The following is a 19,526-nucleotide window of genomic DNA, read 5'->3' on the forward strand; positions in this document are numbered from 1 at the left end:
TTGTTCTATAGGAGCTCCATATGTTTCGTGTCAAAGACTTCTTAGATTGTGTTCATTGCTGGCACATAAAGAAAAATGCTTTGATTTTACTAAAGTGACACAAACCCATCTCAACACTGTTTTTTATATCCTCTATATTATTTTGCGTCGTCTGTGTAACTGTTGTGCTTTATTTCTGCTGGCTTCTTGAATGGGATGTAAACCAGCCTGACATAATACCAGTTGAGTGCTTTATTTTATGTTGCCAAAGGTTTAAAAACAGCCCGACAGAATAAGAAATTGTGAAAATTTAGAGGATGAATTATACCTGGTGGTATCTGATCTTGAACAGCAAATTGAAAGAGATTTTCGTGACCACATGGCACACTTAAGTCTTAAACTTTCTCCAACCTGGACGGGGCCCCTGATACTGCGGTGGCCTTCAGAACTGAAGAAACTTCTTCAATAGAGAATAAAAAAGCGTCCAGTTGACACAGAAAACTACCCTGGATAACTATGGCCTGGATGATTGAGAATCTACACAGACAAAATCTGTAAATGCTTTTTGACTTGCCAGCTTTCGCAAAATTGCTACATACATTGCTAAATACACGCTAGCATGTTGTAAGCTATCGTAGCGGTATGTTTTACCATGCCCGCGCCCTATAATCCGGAGCGCCTGATGTATGTGTTAAATACAGAAATAGCACCCGTAACTGAGGCTGCACCTTTGGTCGCGAACATACGGTATATAGAACATAGGGCACGTTTGTGCGTGATATCACTCCGCGTCTGCGCAACGACCACAACCTCCTATCTTTAGTATTGCTACGCCAACTGGTGGTCTTTTGGGTTGAGGATAACGGTGATCTATATGTACCTATATGTAGCTATAGCGTCATTGGCCTCCACTCCAGCCGCTCCTGGTAGTTCCTCAAAAACACTGAGTTTTTAGAGGATGCACAATCTGTGGAAGCCAACATAGAAACTTCTGAAGAGCCAAAGTTCTTGCAACAAAAATATAGTCCCCAATTAGGTTGTTTTGTTATCACACGACCCCGTCCCCATTATCTTAAGAGAATATAAAAGAATGAGTGGAGACAGAAGAGAGAATGAGACGTTTTTGGTGCGTGTCGCTCTTGATTTTGTGTTTATTTTTGCAGTAAACTTAAAGGAGGCCTTTTCACTTTATGTTTGATTGCATTTAAGCTGATATTCCGTTCTTGACATCTTTAAATTTACACTATTCATGGGAGTTTTATTTGGTCATTTTGCTTCTTTTTATTTCCTATTTACCACATTTATTATTTGTTTTTATTAGATTGCAATAAATCATATAACATTGAACAGATTGACTAAAGTCAAATGACCTGCGGTTCCCACCGATAGCTGTCATTCTGATGGGTTTTTGCTGGCTGCAGCTGGAATATTCCAATGCTCCATGTCACAGAGACAGTAAATACTAAACCCTAAAGATTCTGAAGGCATGATGTAAAATAGTAACGTATAATACAGACATTTGAAGAGACAATTAAGAGAATGTTTCCATGCTTATAAGAGTGGCCGAGGAGCCATTTAGAACTTTATAAAGATGCATTGTGTGATACCAGGAACTAATTTAACTTCAAGGCAAAGCTGCTTCTGCTTTGTCGACCATCGACTGATCTCCTGAAAGTCCACCACCGCTTTTTAAAAACTGAATTTCTCATCTATGGACGGAGTAGACGGCAGATGTTTCCACAGATGCTCTTCACCAGTGGTCAGTGAGTGATGCAGCAGATGAGCGGGAGTTGACTGGCTTCTACCAGCCATGTCTCAATGTCTCCAGCCCATAGTGTGGATTCTCTACGAGATCAGACAGCAGCTTCAGCTCTGAATCCTGCAGCCAGTTCTGACCCAGGTCCAGTTCTCTGAGATGGGAGGGATTGGACCTCAGCGCCGAGGCCAGAGAGTCACAGCTGATCTCTGATAACCTGCACCACCTTAATCTAAATAAAGAAGGGAAACTTTTATAAGGTTATAAGTGAAACCAGTATTAATCTGAAACGTTGATCAAAGGCATGATCTGTAAATATTTAATTTAGTTACAGGTTAAAAAATAATAGTAATATGTAATTACCACAATTCCAACCTCTCAGGTTTGCACTGTTCCAAAGGAGAATATATATTGTTATGGCCCTCACTCTTCCCAGGTTCTCCCTACCTCTTTCCCTCCCATCTCATCATGGAGATCCATCTCACCTGTGGCTCATCTTTAAAGGCACAACCTGTCTTAGATGACTTCCTGTCTCCCTCACCATCTCCCTCCTCGTTGGCTGGTGTCTACCAGGCACCCTCACGTAGTTTTGTCTAATTTTGGTTACCATCTGTCGGCTTTTTCATTGTCCTTAAATCAATTTATCATGAATAAGTGGTCACCGTGTGGCCCTCCCTCCTGAAGGAACTGGGCACAACACACACACTCAGAAAGTGTGAGGACCCTCGGATGGAATAATGGACATTTTTGAGAATGGTGTTTACCTCAGAGTTTCCAGTCGGCAGTTTGGAAAGTGGAGAAAACCACAGAGCAGCTTCACTCCTGAATCCTGCAGCTGGTTCCGACTCAGGTCCAATTCTCTGAGATGGGAGGGATTGGACCTCAGCGCAGAGGCCAGAGAGTCACAGCTGATCTTTAATAAACTGCAGTTGTTTAATCTAAAAAATGCAGGATAAGGTTATACGGTGCAGGTCTGCATGTTATCTGCGTCAGTACTAAACCTACGTTAGTTCTTAGTTGGGTCGTACCTGAATTCACGATATTACAAGGAATTTTTTTAATGTGGTGCATCACAGCAGTGTTGAGAACAGCCTCACTTCACCATCTTAGCAGGTGGTATATAGGTAGAAAAATGAAGACTGACCTGAGCCTCTCCAGTTTACAGTTTGGACTCTCCAGTCCAGAACAGAGCCGCTTCACTCCTGAATCCTGCAACGTGTTGGAGCTCAGGTCCAGAACCCTCAGATGGGAGAGGTTGGACTTCAGAGCTGAGACCACAGAATCACAGCTGGTCTCTGATAACCTGCAGCCACTTAGTCTAAAATAACAATTATTTTGAGAGAAGACAAATAAAAATCAACATGTACCAGAGCAAAACACAGCTTACAAGCAACAAACCTCTCGTCCTGCACCGGCTTATCTGCCATATGTTCCTATTTTGGGTTCTTTCAGGGCGGTTGGACAAGATCTACACCGTATGTAAAGTGTGTGTAGGTCAAAATACCTTCCAAGTTTGTGAGACCACATTTCTCAATAGCACTCAACTCTTGTCAGGAGTTGGGACAAAGCGGCCCACTCCTGATAGCTTGTGGGCGATGCTGCAGCGACCCTGCAATCCCTACACTCTCTGGTGAAACCAAATCAAAGGTTTTAGACACTGCTGGATGCTGGAAGGGTGGCTATAGTCTGGACGCAGAGTTCCCCTGACTGCACATTTCTCCAACAATGATTGGCAGCTGGTGTCACTTGTTCTCCAGATGAGAGAAGGAAAGAGAGCCCCCCCACAGTGTGTTTGATTGCCCCACTGCAAGCTGGGGCAATCATTGCAGGAGCATCAATTACCCTCAGGTCATCAACAAGGACCTCAGGAAAAGGTGCAGCTGCGACCTACTAGAGACAAGCACACTGAGCTGAGATTCAAAGCCCTCTCCTCCCAAGAGAAGAGCTTGTTTGTTGGAGGCTCTTCTGGGCGATACCTGGTGCCACAGCTCCAGCTCAGCCCGTCTCTGGAGCTGAGGTGGAGCTTAGCAAGTTTCATGGTTCTCCACCACTTCCTCTCGCTGAGGACCTTCTCAGCTGGTGGTTTCTGCTCCACCTTCCAAGTTGAGCAGGTGATACTTCTGCATTCCTGCCACCAGTGTCTCTGCAGAAAGAGTCTTCTCTACTGTTTTATATTATATTGTAGAAAATTAGGATTTTTGGTTGATGTCTTAGATGTTGTTGACTAAGAGAAGGTTTTTCTTTAATAACATAGAAAGATTCGATTAGAAGAGAAAATGTATTATTTTATGAACTACTTCCACTACTATTATATACACATACTTCCATATTGTCTTAGATTGCAAGCTGCATTTATTGCATCGTTCATAGAAAGTCATATTTGTGAGGAGAAAAACTCAAATAAGGTCATTTTCTTTAACGATCATTACAAAAGGAGGCGATGAACAAACAGATTTATATAAAAATTTGTAAAAACTTATGCATGGAAACATTTTTAAAATGGTTGCATTGTGTAGAATCGGTGTAGAATCAACTTGTTGACTTCTGATTTGGACTCCAATGGAAGTAAGGTGCAACAATTGTGGACGCTGAAAGCTTCAGATCTTCATGAAGGTTTCTGTGGTTGGACTGACCTGCTGCCCCTTTAAGAGGGAGGCAGGTTTGGGCTTCTGGCTGGAATGAAGCCACCTAAGATGAGAATGATTGCAGGCTTTCGGTACCAAGGTTTAACAGGGCGGTCACTTCACACTTGGGCTTTTCTCTTTTTTGGGATGGGTTTTCTCAGTAGAGAAGGGGCATGGCACACTGCAGCAGCTTTCTTTTGGGTTTTCTAGTTTTCCTTCTGATCTTTAAAAGACAGGAAGAACCATTTTTGATTTGTCTGAATGTTTGGGCGGTTTTGTGGCCAGCCTAAAATAAAACAAGACAAATCTACAACTGATACTTCCTTTCTAGTCATTGATGACCGTCCTCACATGGGACAGATTTCCACAACCAATTAATACTGCAAATCTATCCTGTGTGGTATTTTTTCTGAGAACTGTAACACTACGTTTATAACAAAGATCAAACATGTAAACATTTATTGTCTAACTAGTTACACCTGGGAAAGTACTGGATCATCTCTGACTGACCTGAGAGTCTCCAGCTTACAGAGAGGATCCTGGAGAAAACCACAGAGCAGCTTCACTGCTGGATCCTTCAGCTGTTTCCTACTCAGGTCCAGTTCCCTCAGATGGGAGGGATTAGACCTCAGCGCCGAGGCCAGAGAGTCACAGCTGATCTCTGATAACCTGCAGCCACTCAGTCTGGATAAGGAATCATGGCAAGAAATGATCTCTTATTGGAGGAAAAGTCATATTACACTTGCTCAAAATCATTATTTCATTTTATTTCATTATTTAATCAGGGCCCTTGGAGTCAGGAGAGCTCTGGCCCCCACTGATAAACTGGGATATTACAGCAACAACATAGTCAAAACGTATCTATAAAATTGACTTTCAATGGCTCATTTAAATTCATACTAACTTCTCTTCTCCAAAAGTCAATGGAGTTTATCAACTGATCTCTGATAAACTGCAGTGTGACAACCTGGCCAAAAATTTTTAATTTTATATTTGGCACTTTCACATGATCTTAATTCCAGAACTGAATGGAGGGTGACCGACCTGAGAGTCTCCAGCTTACAGAGAGGATCCTGCAGAAAACCACAGAGCAGCTTCACTGCTGGATCCTGCAGCTGGTTCCTACTCAGGTCTAGAACCCTCAGATGGGAGGGATTGGACCTCAGCGCCGAGGCCAGAGAGTCACAGCTGATCTCTGATAACCTGCAGCCACTCAGTCTGGATAAGGAATCATGGGCAGAAATGATCTCTTATTGGAGGAAAAGTCATATTACACTTGCTCAAAATCATTATTATTATATTACAGCAACAACATAGTCAAAACGTATCTATAAAATTGACTTTCAATGGCTCATTTAAATTCATACTAAACTTCTCTTCTCCAAAAGTCAATGGAGTTTATCAACTGATCTCTGATAAACTGCAGTGTGACAACCTGACCAAAAATATTTTAATTTTATATTTGGCACTTTCACATGAATGGAGGGTGACCGACCTGAGAGTCTCCAGCTTACAGAGAGGATCCTGCAGAAAACCACAGAGCAGCTTCACTGCTGGATCCTGCAGCTGGTTCCTACTCAGGTCTAGAACCCTCAGATGGGAGGGATTGGACCTCAGCGCCGAGGCCAGAGAGTCACAGCTGATCGCTGATAACCTGCAGCCACTCAGCCTGGATAAGGAATCATGGGCAGAAATGATCTCTTATTGGAGGAAAAGTCATATTACACTTGCTCAAAATCATTATTTCATTTTATTTCATTATTTAATCAGGGCCCTTGGAGTCAGGAGAGCTCTGGCCCCCACTGATAAACTGGGATATTACAGCAACAACATAGTCAAAAAGTATCTATAAAATTGACTTTCAATGGCTCATTTAAATTCATACTAAACTTCTCTTCTTCAAAAATCTTGAAGCCTTTCATTGTTTAGTTGTTATGTCGAAGATAAAAGAAAGCTGACCTGAGAGTCTCCAGCTCACAGAGAGGATCCTGGAGAAAACCACAGAGCAGCTTCACTCCTGGATCCTTCAACTTGTTCTGACTCAGCTCCAGAACCCTCAGATGGGAGGGATTGGACCTCATCGCCGAGGCCAGTGAGTCACAGCTGATCTCTGATAAATTGCAGCACCACAGCCTGGAAAAGGAATAAATGGGGCAAATAAAAACACATTTCTAAATATGAAAATGAAGAGAAAAGCAGAAAATGTAAAGAAATTTAGAAAAGACCAACAGAGGCCTCCTGACCTGAGCGTCTCCAGTCTGCAGTTTGGATGCATCATTGCAGAAGACAGTAACTTTACTCCGGCATCTGTCAGGCTTTGGTTCCAGCTTAAGCTCAGCTCCCGTAGATGAGAAGGGTTTGACGTCATTGCTGAGGCCACAACCTCCCAATGACTCGTTGAAAGAAAACTATAAGACAGTCTGTTGTGTATGAAACAAAAATAGTGAGTCAAACTTTGGGATTTCTAATCAACTTATCTGAGAATCTACCTCAACACAAATGTAGCTCATTTCCTGGAAAAGCTAAATTCAACACCGTAGAGCAACAGTTTGAACGACCATTAGATCTGAAATGCAACTGAATTATTCTTAACATCTGTCTTATTTTAGAACAGCTCATAATTACTCAATATTTAAAATGATTATAGCAAATGGTTTAAAGAAACATGCATCTTTTTATCTGTCTATCGGCTCTTTGGATTTTTGCATTTCATACAATTTGTACGATCGTGCGTCAAGTCTTAATTCAGCGATCCGATTGATGACATCAGTGTCTCTGGTTGCATCGATTGCCCTCAGCTTCTGTTATATCTGCCTGTTTTCCTTCAAATCATTTTCACTGCACCTTTTGTTGCTAGTGATGAAGTTGCCACCTAACGGGTGTGGAAAGGGTCAAACAACTTTGTGGGTCACATAAAGGTTCCAAACGGAACCGCCACAAAGACCTAAAACACCCATTTAAACCAACGAGGCCGGCTGTTTTTACGTTGAACAAATGAAGCAGAATAGTCGCGTGTCATTAGTTAAAATGTGTTTTTCTGTCGTTTGGATACGATGTATACAAACAAACAAAAGTTATTTAATGACATGACAGTAATTTCATTATAGTAAGTTAACTTGTGGCTCCTATTATTCCTGCCTTATGTTGGTTTGTCTGGATTGAACTTTGAACTTATATCCAGCCAGTGTTGAACATTTCTGAATGAACTGGTTTTTTTTTTTTTTTAAATTTATGGACCCTGAAATGGAAATAAAGAATTGAAGGAATGACCACTGGAGGGGGTATTGCTACCTGACATGATCGGTTGATTTAAACGCCGATGTCCGGCCCCAAAAGTCTTTACTTACTCGGCCTTCCTGCAGTTCCTCACAGCTGGAATCAAGCGACGTCGTCCCTCATCTGAGGTGTTGTACTGCTGCAGGTTCAGCTCATCCAGAACCTCCTCTGACATCTGCAGCAGGTAGGCCAGAGCTGAACAGTGGATCACTGACAGTCTCCTCTCTGATTTCTTCTCTGACTTCAGGAACTCTTGGATCTCCTGATGGACTGACTGATCCTTCATCTCCATCAGACAGTGGAAGATGTTGATGCTTCTGTCTGGGGAGATTTCATCACTGTTCTCCTCCTTCAGGTTGTTGAGGACCTTCTGGATGGTTTCTGGGTGGCTGTTCCTCTGATCCAACAGTCCACCCAAGATCCTCTGATTGGACTCCAGAGAGAGACCATGAAGGAAGCGAACAAACAAGTCCAGGTGGCCATTTTTACTTTCAAGAGATTTCATTAGTGCTCTCCTGAGGAAGTCATCAAGAGATGTGACTGGATCGTAATTTGTGTACAATCCAACAAACTGTAAAAAGTCGTTTGGTTTCAAATATTTTGGGAAAGACTCCATAATCCTTTTATTGATGGTGTAACAGTGGAACATGTAGACGGCAGCCAGAAACTCCTGAATGCTCAGATGAACAAAGCAGTAGACTGATTTCTGGAAGATCACACTCTCTCTTTTGAAGATCTCTGTACAAACTCCTGAGTACACCGACACCTCAGAGACGTCCAGTCCACATCGCTCCAGGTCTTCTGAGTAGAACATGATGTTCCTTTCTCCAGATGTTCAAACGCCAGCTGACCCAACTTCAGAAGGAGTTCTTTGTCAGCCTCAGTCAGTTCCTCTGGTCTCTGCTTTCCTCCATACTTCTGCTTCTTCCTCTTTATCTGAACCCTCAGGAAGTGTGAGTAGAGGTCAGTCAGGGTTTTGGGCACCTCTCCTCTCTGGTCTCTGGTCATCATGTCCTCCAGAACTATAGCAGTGATCCAGCAGAAAACTGGGATCAGACACATGATGTGGAGGCTCCTGGAGGCCTTGATGTGTGAGATGATTCTCTTGGACAGATCTTCATCACTGAACCTCCTCCTGAAGTACTCCTCCTTCTGGGAGTCAGTGAAGCCTCGTACTTCTGTGATCCTGTCAACACACGAGGGAGGAATCTGATAGGCTGCTGCAGGTCTGCAGGTGATCCAGATGAGAGCTGAGGGAAGCAGGTTCCCCTGGATGAGGTTCACCAGGAGCACGTCAACGGACGATACTTGTGTGACATCAGAAATGACCTGATGCTTGTTGAAATCCAGTGAAAATCTGCTTTCATCCAGGCCATCAAAGATGAACAGAAGTTTCCAGACAGTCAGATCTTCTGCTCTGATCTTCTGTAATGTTGGATGGAAAACATGAAGCAGTGAGAGAAGACTGTGCTGCTCATCTCTGATCAAGTTCAGCTCCCTGCATGAGAGCGGAAGCACCAGACTGATGTCTTGGTTCTCCAAACCTTCTGCCCAGTCCAGACTGAACTTCTGCACTGAGAAGGTTTTTCCAACGCCGGCGACACCGTTGGTCAGAACCACTCTGATGTGTCTCTGTTGCTCAGATAAGACTTTGAAGATGTCCTGGCACTTGATTGGGGTGTCCTGGATGTTCTTCTTGGAGGTTATCTCAAGCTGTCTCACCTCATGTTGTGTGTCCACCTCCTCACTTTGTCCCTCAGTGATGTAGAGCTCAGTGTAGATCTTGTTCAGCAGGGTTCCACTTCCTGCTTCATTAGTTCCTTCAGTCACATGTTCACATCTTCTCTTCAGACTGATCTTATGACCTTCTATCACCTCCTGTAGATCACTTCCTGAAAATAAGTAAACCAATGATTTCCATCTATAATACATCATCAACACAACTCCAAATTCATGATGTCACAAATTAAATTTTATATTGAACAATTTTACTTTGTTTGGGCTTCATTTCAGCATCTCCAGATCTGCTTCCAGATTGTGAACAAGAGGACTCTCCTGGTGGAGCTGACTGGTCCCAGTTTGATAGGATGTGCTCCCCCCTCTCACTATGAAACACATCTCTATTAGTCCTTTGATTTATAGGATGAAAGAACCTGATCAAGACTCAATATTGTTCCAGCATTTATGTCTGAATTCATCTTTCAGTTTAAACATGATTCTTGTTTCTAATCAACAATATTCACATTAAGTCTGTAACTATATGACTGTATGAGGTTTAAGTGTTAAACATCTCCAATAATAAACTCACAACCTGCTGCTGTTAATGTGACTAACAGCTGCCACACAAACACATCATCACGCTTTAGTTTTCTTACATTTGGTCTGAACTTCTGAAGTTTACCACTCCATCTTTGGACATGTCACTCTTCAGGGACACCCAGCTGGGCACTGTGGACTCTGCTCTGTCCTCGTCCATCCTGAGGAAACATCAGAAATAGTGATGAGACTGTGATGAAGGTAAATAATCTGTAGAGGTTGTAGTTAAATAATCCCAATTCACTGCATTTTTACCAAACAGGAACATTTCTAATCCATTCTGAATAACAACTGAATCAATAAATCAATGATGTCTCTGTATAATTTTCATGTTTTCAGAGTTTAAGCTGCTTTTTTTAACTGTTCCCTGCAGTGAGAAAAGAACTGGCTCCTTTTCCAGCCCCTCATCCTGCAGCACTGAATGTGCTCTAAAGTTCTTTCCAGAGCAAACGTCTCTGCACTTGCAGCAACATGTTGTAGTCATGGATCCGTGAGGAGAACCAGATACAGGAAACGCCCCCACTCTGATCCCAAAAACCCAACTGGTGGCCAACGGTGGTCCGGCAATGACGGGGACGCTGGTCCATCGGGCCCGACAACACTGGTTTTCCACAGGCCAACATGGTGAAAGGACTGTGCACCGTTTCATTTTAAAGAGCTGATGAATTTCATTTTTCACAATAGTAGAGGCTAATACCCACAAAATGATGTTTTGTATGGTTGTGAAATGTTCTAAGGCAGAGTTATGTGGTTCAGAAAACCTTACTTTAAAGGTGAGCCTTGAGGTCCAATACCGAAGTGTAAAGGTTTCTCTTTGGACATGTCGCTCTTCATGGACACACAGCTGGACACTACGGACTTTGCTCTCTCTTCCTCTTCCATCACACATTTGCTCATTTTTAAATGTGAGTCTAAATGGTTAAGCAGGAAAAGACTGCTGACACAGAAAATAAGGTTAAAGAACATGATTCTCAGTATGAAGACAAGCAGAGGTCTGTCCAATGACGTATTGTCGGCTCATTCACATCAAAATCTATTATATGATGTAACCCTGTACATCATACAGGCCACATATATATTGGAAAAAAGTTTTGGGACATCTTAAAAGTTTACACCATGTTAAATATAGAATAGTTGTGGAAAAAATGTTTCTCCTGGGTGTTTCAAAAGGTGCGGTGGCATTAGACGGACGCACACAAATACAAATTAATTCATTTTTTATCTGGTTATGGTTTACAAGAAAACCTAAATTCTTTCAAGATGTCAGTTCTCAACATTAAATTCAACAAATAAGATGAGAATGCATTCAAAACTAAACAGAAATACATCATCACATCATCAAAGTGGGTCAAATGCAGCATCATCTTCTGTCATCTCAGACAGGATTCCAAGAAGAGGATCTTCATTTTCAACAACGCACCTTGACATCTCATCATGGCTCGTCTGTCAGATTACAAGCAGCTTTTTTTGATCAGGTGCATCATGTTTCTCACGAACACATGATGGTGCTGGAAAAAACATTTGTACCCTGACCTAGAGGTCAAAACTCTGCATGGCGTGCACAGCTACTAGTTGCAGCTGGTGGTTGTGGCGGAGGAGATACCAAACATATCTAGCAAGCTTGTTTTGGAGCAGAGCTTGTCCACCACCTCTGACCCCACTCATCACAGAAGTCCCACCATATCCATGGCCAGGTGTGTTGGCAGCATTGGAGCCAGCCTCAGGAAAAAGGTGTGTCAATATCTCAGAAGTGATGCATCAAGCTGACACAACCCAACAGAAGTCAAGCAACCCAACATGCTTCTCTGGCATGGAATTGCTGACAAAGCCACTGTTGGATTGCAATACCTCTCGTGTGTCACTGCCAATCCGCGTGTTCTTTAAATGAAGACTTCAAGTAAACAAATGCCAATTTCAAAATGTATTTACAATAAAATTATTTCAAGATACAAATATTACAGAGCTCTGGGCCAGTTCATAACCCTACAAACAACAGAGTCAATTGTCAGGGCATGAAGTCTGACCGCCTAACTATCCCTTGGCCCAGTCTTTTATAGAACAATATATGTAAATTATTGATGCTAATTCACTCCAATCCAGTCCTTCTTCTTGGATGACCTCATCTTCTTCTTCCCGCCTCATTTGGTGTTGGTGCAGTCCTTCTTCTCCATTATCTTCCCAGATAGCCAGGTCAGAGGTCATTCCTGCCGAGGAACTTATCAACACCAGTAAACTATTCTGTCACGTTTTACGATGGGGGTCTACCACTTTCCTTCTGACTGTCTCCTCCTGGCTCCAACTGTCTAAACAACATTCATGTCAAGGAAGGGTCAACTGACTGCTTATCTTTATTCCACTGATTAAACATTCTACTATTCCTAACTTCTAAAGTGCTTATAACAGAAAACAGAAACATATGGTACAACACATGCTAATAAAATAAAGACAATTCTCTTCAATCCCCCTTTTGGCCTAGCCTACGCTAGGCCAATATAACAATTCATTGACCGTTCCCTTTGCTGTAATCAAGAATAATAGAAGTTTAATCATGGTGCCATCCTCTTTGGATGTTCCTGGATCTGTCCAAGCGTTCTCTGTGGATTATCTGCTGGGGTACATTGATTCCAGTGATACCAGAGTTAGGGTTAATGTGTTAGGGTGTTAGTATGTTAGGATGTTATGGTTAACATGTAATGTTCGCTCTGCAACTTCAAAGGGACCAGTCCACCTGTGCTCTGACCACTTTCACTTGATGACGCTCAGAAGAACCCACTCAGCTGTGTGTTGAGTTCCTGGATCCTCACTGACTGTGGTTACAGAGGTTGCCTGTTGGGAGAAAACTGAGAGAGTTGTTTTTAGTTGAACAAAATAAGATTTATATTTCATACAAGTGCTGGGCTAGCCTATGGATTTTCTGCTTCTGGTCCCGGAAAGAGAACACCCCACTCGAGCTCAAAGGGGGTGAATCCTGTTCGGGAGCTTAACAGAGCTTCTTACTGACATCAAGGCTATTGGAAACGCCTGTGTCCATTTCATTCCACTGTGAGCACATATCTTGCCAATTTTGCTCTTCAGTGTTTGATTCATTCTTTCTACCTTCGCCTAACGCCTTCTCTACTTCTTGTAAATCTTTATTCTTAAAATGAGTTCTATTATCAGACCTAATTTGTTTGGGGAAACCATGTGTCGGATTAATCAAAAATTTAATAACACTTTTTGCATCTTCTGCTTTTACAGGAACCGCCTCTGGGCAGCCAGTGTATGCATCCACTGCCACCAAGAGGTATCGGAACCCATTGACTCGGTCTATCATATCGGTGAAATCTATAATTTTCCTTGCCCTGCTATGGAAACTTGCCCTCATGTGGTCGAATTGTTGATTTTACATTAAAGTGTTTGCATATTGAACATTCTCTGCATCATTCGTGGTTTCCCGCAGTGTGTCAGGCCGTGGGCCTCTTCCAGAACGGCATCTACCAGACCAGGCGGGAGAACAGGTCTGCCGTCTGGGCCCCGCCAAATTCCTTCAACTTTCATTGCCCCCCTTTTCCTTCCAAACTGTTTCCTGTGGAGAAGCTTCTTCTTGATCACAACCAAGTCTTTCCCTGTCGTATCTTGGAAGAATTTCGTAAACTGTTTTCTCTGCCATCAACAAATTGTAACTTAGTTTATAACCTGCAGCCTTCTTTGCTGCCTGATCGGCCGCCTCATTACCTTTTCCCTCTAAAGAGTTCTCCTTGCTGTGACCTTTGCATTTTACGACTGTGACCTCCGCTGGTTCCATGAGTGCCTGTGTCAGTTGCCTCATATCTGCCTCATTTTTTATAAGAGAGCCTGATGCTGTGTTAAAACCTGCCCGCAACCAAAGTTCAAGTTGACAAAGTTCTAAGTGAATCGCTCCCACTACATACGCTGAATCTGTATTGATGGTCACTCTCTTTCCCTTTGATATTTCTAATGCTCTAATAACTGCCCTCAATTCTGCAAGTCGTGCTGACTCTTTACCTGTTATCTTTCCTGTTTCCACTTCCATTTTCTAACTATTGCCTAGGCAGCTTTCAGCCCCTCCTGTGGGTTTCTGAAACAACAGCTATCTGTGAATAGTATTTCATCTGGATCCTTTAACAGCTCCGCCTTGAGGTCTACTCTGATTCTTTCATCTTTCTTCACTTTCTTCTCACATCTGTGTGGTTCACCCTCTCCTATACCATCTGCCATATTTTATCCCTTCATGAGTGTATGTTATGTGTGGTGCCGTTAAAATCTTGTCCATCCTGGTCTGCCTAAGTGAGGTCAAGGTGAATGCTGCTGAGCTGACCAGTGATACCACACTATGTGTTGTAAGAACTGTCAGAGCGTAACTAAATGTGCTGTTTTTGTAAAAGTTTTGCTACCCCTGCTACATGCCTTACACTGTATTATCCTTGCATACATTAATACTTTCCTTTCACCCCCTTTTTTCTGAAAGAGAACACCATTTGCTGTATGTTCTCCTTCAGAAACATCCAAAAAGAAAGTATCCTTATAATCTGGAACTGCCAAATTTGCAGCTGTATTGAGTGCCTGTTTAAGAGCAATGAACGCTTTCTCTCCCTCAGTTGTCCATGTTAACCGAGCTGCCAAATCACGCATTCCCTGTTCATTTACCATTGCACGTAGGGGCGTAGTCTTTTCTGAATATGTAGGAATAAAATGTCTACTATAGCTCGCGAGACCCAGAAATAACAACATTTCCTTTACAGTCTCTCATACCACTCATTCTGTTCAGCAAAGTCGACCTGCGCAGCCACACCCTCAGGCCCAACACACAAACACGGTGATGTAATCATCCAGAAATTTCCCTGTAACTTTTCTCTAAACGCATCCTGATAGACCTCATTATTCCCACGGTCGTAAAATAGGGTGACATGATAGGGATCAACTGGCGGGGCAAAAGGACTTAGCATCGACAACCAGGACCTCCAGCTCTGAAACAATGCCACAACACCGACACCAGGTGAGGTCTCAGGCTCAAGTTCTCCCCAATAAATATCCGCCCACACCCCCTGTTCTGGCGAGGGTGTCGGACTCATCAGCATTTGTCCCTTCACACCTTGGTGTGAAATACAGCAGTTCAGTTTCATTCCATTAGGAAATTGCACCACAAGAGCTTTGCCCCCACACAGAATAGCTGCTCCTGTCCTCACAAGGAGATCTCGTCCCAACAGGTTGATATGGCAATGTGGTGAAATCAAAAAAGGGTGCAACACAGTCTGTCTGGCAACACGAGTCACTAATGACACCGAAAACGGCAGTCTCTCCGGGCTTCCTGAGAACCCCACAAGCTCGACGGTGTCAGATGAGATCGGCTCCGGTGATAAATTCCATGAGATGGTGGAACACTGCCTGGTACCTCCGGATAGTTGCGATATGGACAGTCCCTTTGCCAATGACCATACCCTTTGCAGGCGTGACACTGATCTCGGCCTAAGTACCCGCCTATCAAGCCGTATCCCTGCCCGCCGTGTCTCCCACACATGCCTCCCCTTGGACTGACCCAATACGGGTTTATCAGAGCAAAATCCTGTTGCGGACATAACTGATCTGGCTGCACCTGCCGAGAAAACTGCTGAACCATCTGTTTCTCTTCCTTTTGTTTATCATTAAGCTTTTTCAGTGCTTCATCTAACTGCATTTTTAGGAGCTGTTCCTGCGCTGTCATCACCACCTCTTTCTTTCCCTGTTGTTTAACTTTAAATGTGTTGATGTGGTGAGAAAGATGTCTCTCCCAGACATCCGCTGTGCTGCCTGGAAGGTCAGGATTTCCTTCCATGGCTTCTTTCACTGACTGTGGAAGTCCTAAAATTATTGCCTGACGGAACAAAGTGGTGTGTAGATTATCTGAGCCAGGATGGCACCCTGTGGCACACATCCATTCCTCTTTACACCTCGCAAGGAATCCATGTGCTGACTCACTTTCCTCCCACTTAAATCTTAAGTTCTGCATTGCTCCTGGAGATACTGGAAATATCTGTCTCATAGCTTCACCAACCCTGGTTGCACATGGGCCAAAACGTGCAGCATTAGGTCTATCTTTAATACCTGCTGCTACCTCGACCTTATCCAAATCCCAGAGAGACACTTGTCTCCCTAAAATTCCTCTAAAGTCTCCCATCGCCAACTGCATGCTCTGTGTTAAACTGAAAAGGGTAGACATCCACTTGCCGCCTCCCTCTGCAGGTGGGGGCATCTTATCCACCAAACAATTAATGTCTGTGATAGCAAACGGAACATATACTGGTTCCTGTCCTCCTCTTTTCTGTATCAGAGGGGCCTGTAGCTGCGGCATTCCTGAAACGGGCCCCTTACTCCGCGTGTGTATTCCTGTTTGACCCACCTCCTCATTATTTATGGCCCCTGTCAACGGTACACCTCTGTACTCACACTCACTCTCTTCCCCTGATTCTGATTCATAATTTTCCATACTTGAAGCTGGGTCTTTTTCATATAATTTTGTCTGAGCTTCAACGGGCTCCTGAAGATCCGATTCTCCAATAAATGTAGCTGGAAGTTTGAGGGTGTCTGTCTTATTCTCGCTCTCCTCTTTATCACTGCCATAAATCAGTCTTGCCTTCTCCTCCCTGCGCTCAGCCCTGGCAAATCCTCCTGAGGGATCAGCTCTTTTCTCTTGTTTTGTTTGATTGTTAAGTCTTTTAAAGACATTTAATGCAGATTTTTGACTGTCCTGTTTCTTAAATATAGTTTGTTGGGAGATTTTAGGGCGAACCACTTGACCTTTCTCTCTAAATTCAAATTTTCCCAAGCTATCCTCAACCTCTTCCTGTCTCTGTTTGATCCTGCTAACCTGTCTCCGAAGGTCCCACACTGTCTCACGTAACTCCTGCATTTCTTCATTTCTGTCCACATCTAACTGACCACTATTAGTAGTCAAAACTGGCAATTGATATGGGGGTGGGGAAGAGGTAGTAGGTAATGATGGGTAAAGAGTGGTGTTAAGTGTCAGTGTCTGGTTTGGATCTTCTGATGGAGGCTTCTCTACATTGGGCACTCGTGTAACCCCCCTAGATCTGCAATAGTGCACCGCTGCACCTGCCACAGCCACAACATGTATCCTTCGACGCTTATCTTCTAACTCCTTACCCTGTTTTTTCCATGATTTTCCTGCTATAAAACCTTTGGATTTTGGATTATCCAAATGATCTTGTAATCTAGTGTGAATTTCTGACTCCCACTTACACAATGCTTCAGCTAAATTAACCTTCACCTCTGGAGGGGGAAGTATCTTCTGCTTCTGAGCTTCCTTCCACAACTTTTTTATTGCATCCAATTCTCTCTCCCTGTCCTCTTCTTTCATGCCACTCACCACCTGATCAAGAGTCCACTTCCACTGTTCTTCCACAGACCGAGGATAGGGAGAACATTCTCCCTGATCCCAACACGATTTACCACATTCCAGTTCCATCTTTAACTATGCTCCCAAGTGAGATTGAATGTGAATGACTCCAACGGTCAACTCAATGCCTCAGTGAAACAAGCTTCTAGACCAAACTTCGTTGGTCCGGTTCCACTCTGGGGGTTAATTCCCAAGGACAAAGAGCCTTTTAATTCACGTTCACTCTGTCACTTTTCCAACCCACACAAAAACACAAATCTCGAGCGTCGGGAGTGTCCGTCCCGTCAACTGCGCTCCGAGTCCCAACCCAAATCTTTTTCATATACAGTGCTGTGTGTACAGTAATACAGCACTGTACTAGTTCCGGTTTACTCTAACCGTCTATTCCCTGTTTTTTCAACAGTACTTCCGGCCTCTAACCGTTCAACTTTACGGACTCTAACCGTACTTACGGACTCTAACCGTTCAAATTTACGGACTCTAACCGTACTTACTGCAGTCGTTTCAATATTTGTATATGGAATTTATAACTAGGACACTTCAATTGACAGTGACGACAAATTTTTGGAAATTGCCAATGTGCAGAGCTTTGATTAAACAGGTGTCTGCTTACCTTTTATTAGGGATCCCTTTGTCGTCAGTTGTCCTCCGAAGTGACCGTTGTTGAATTCTTTGCCTCAGATGTCTTTTCTGTCTTCATCACGTCGGGGTCACCAAATTGTTGGATTGCAATACCTCTCGTGTGTCACTGCCAATCCGCGTGTTCTTTAAATGAAGACTTCAAGTAAACAAATGCCAATTTCAAAATGTATTTACAATAAAATTATTTCAAGATACAAATATTACAGAGCTCTGGGCCAGTTCATAACCCTACAAACAACAGAGTCAATTGTCAGGGCATGAAGTCTGACCGCCTAACTATCCCTTGGCCCAGTCTTTTATAGAACAATATATGTAAATTATTGATGCTAATTCACTCCAATCCAGTCCTTCTTCTTGGATGACCTCATCTTCTTCTTCCCGCCTCATTTGGTGTTGGTGCAGTCCTTCTTCTCCATTATCTTCCCAGATAGCCAGGTCAGAGGTCATTCCTGCCGAGGAACTTATCAACACCAGTAAACTATTCTGTCACGTTTTACGATGGGGGTCTACCACTTTCCTTCTGACTGTCTCCTCCTGGCTCCAACTGTCTAAACAACATTCATGTCAAGGAAGGGTCAACTGACTGCTTATCTTTATTCCACTGATTAAACATTCTACTATTCCTAACTTCTAAAGTGCTTATAACAGAAAACAGAAACATATGGTACAACACATGCTAATAAAATAAAGACAATTCTCTTCACCACTCATCACAGACCAATTTTCCACATTACACCTGCGCCTGGTGCCATCATTTTGGAGGCATTTTGATTTTTCTTGACCTCTCCAAGATCCACGCGGAAATCTGACACTACATTGTCGAGCTTCGTCTTGGCTTATTTGCACACTAACAGTGACTGGAGGTTGTCAGGAGCATCAACCTGTGAATAGACGACACACAGCAATGTGCGTCCGAAATACGCGCACGCTCATTGCGAACACGCAGGTTATTAAGCCGCATCTCGCAGCGGAACATTGATTCGAGACGACAGCAGTGAAAGAACCAAATGCTACCTGAATATTAGAGGTTTTCCATCAGGGCTCGGTCACTCAAGATGGAGCCCGAAGTTGAGAACTTTCACTTTCGCTTCTTCTTCCTCTACACGTCACGTGTTTGTGGTCTGACGCGTCATATTCAGCACAAGCGCCTCTCTTCAGAACAATTTGGTCCACGTTTTAACTGAAATACTGGGAAACAACTGGAGTTCGTCTGACAGATGTTCGTTTTTGGGTGCGGAATCAAACTGTGTCCATTTTTTGATCTATAGGATCCCCTCTGGTTCAAAGTGTCCCCTATAGGATATTGACAGTTCTGACCTTTTGGGGGCTGCACACACCTCTTAATTGTGGCTGCACCAACGGAGCTGATCCAGTTGTCATCAGCTGGCCAGTCTGACTAAAGCTCATTAGGGGAAATTTGCTGATCTGGAGGAGAAGCTTTCAAAACTTGACGGGCTGGGGGGAAAATGACTGTAATTTTGGAATCAGTGTGCCAATTTTATTTTTAATCAGATTCATTTAAAATAAAACCTCAACAGGA

The 19,526-nt window shown here is 43.2% G+C and overlaps 1 protein-coding gene and 1 long non-coding RNA gene across 6 annotated transcripts in view; both read right to left on the minus strand.

Moving 5' to 3' along the window:
- Positions 1-1,099: 1,099 nt before the first annotated feature.
- LOC130520098 (uncharacterized) lies at positions 1,100-2,655 on the minus strand. The gene is made up of 2 exons (XR_008948646.1): positions 2,500-2,655; positions 1,100-1,967 (listed from the first exon to the last, which is right to left on the minus strand). It is a non-coding gene; the product is annotated as an uncharacterized LOC130520098 (long non-coding RNA).
- A 5,578-nt stretch (positions 2,656-8,233) lies between these two features.
- Positions 8,234-19,526, minus strand: part of LOC130520099 (NLR family CARD domain-containing protein 3-like) — a 28,641-nt gene continuing 17,348 nt past the window's right edge. For 3 of the 5 annotated variants that reach the window (XM_057023658.1, XM_057023660.1, XM_057023659.1), the window contains exons 3-5: positions 10,011-10,112; positions 9,628-9,740; positions 8,234-9,527 (exon numbers count right to left, since the gene is read on the minus strand). In XM_057023658.1, coding sequence (XP_056879638.1) covers positions 8,350-9,527; positions 9,628-9,740; positions 10,011-10,112 — 1,393 coding nt within the window. In that variant the 3' untranslated portion in view covers positions 8,234-8,349. Of the gene's footprint in view, positions 9,528-9,627; positions 9,741-10,010; positions 10,113-10,717; positions 10,889-19,000; positions 19,241-19,526 lie in introns of those variants that run through there. The other 2 variants (XM_057023656.1, XM_057023657.1) reach the window with 2 other exon arrangements.

This window comes from Takifugu flavidus, unplaced genomic scaffold, assembly GCF_003711565.1.
Source record: "Takifugu flavidus isolate HTHZ2018 unplaced genomic scaffold, ASM371156v2 ctg282, whole genome shotgun sequence".
NCBI lineage: Eukaryota > Metazoa > Chordata > Actinopteri > Tetraodontiformes > Tetraodontidae > Takifugu > Takifugu flavidus.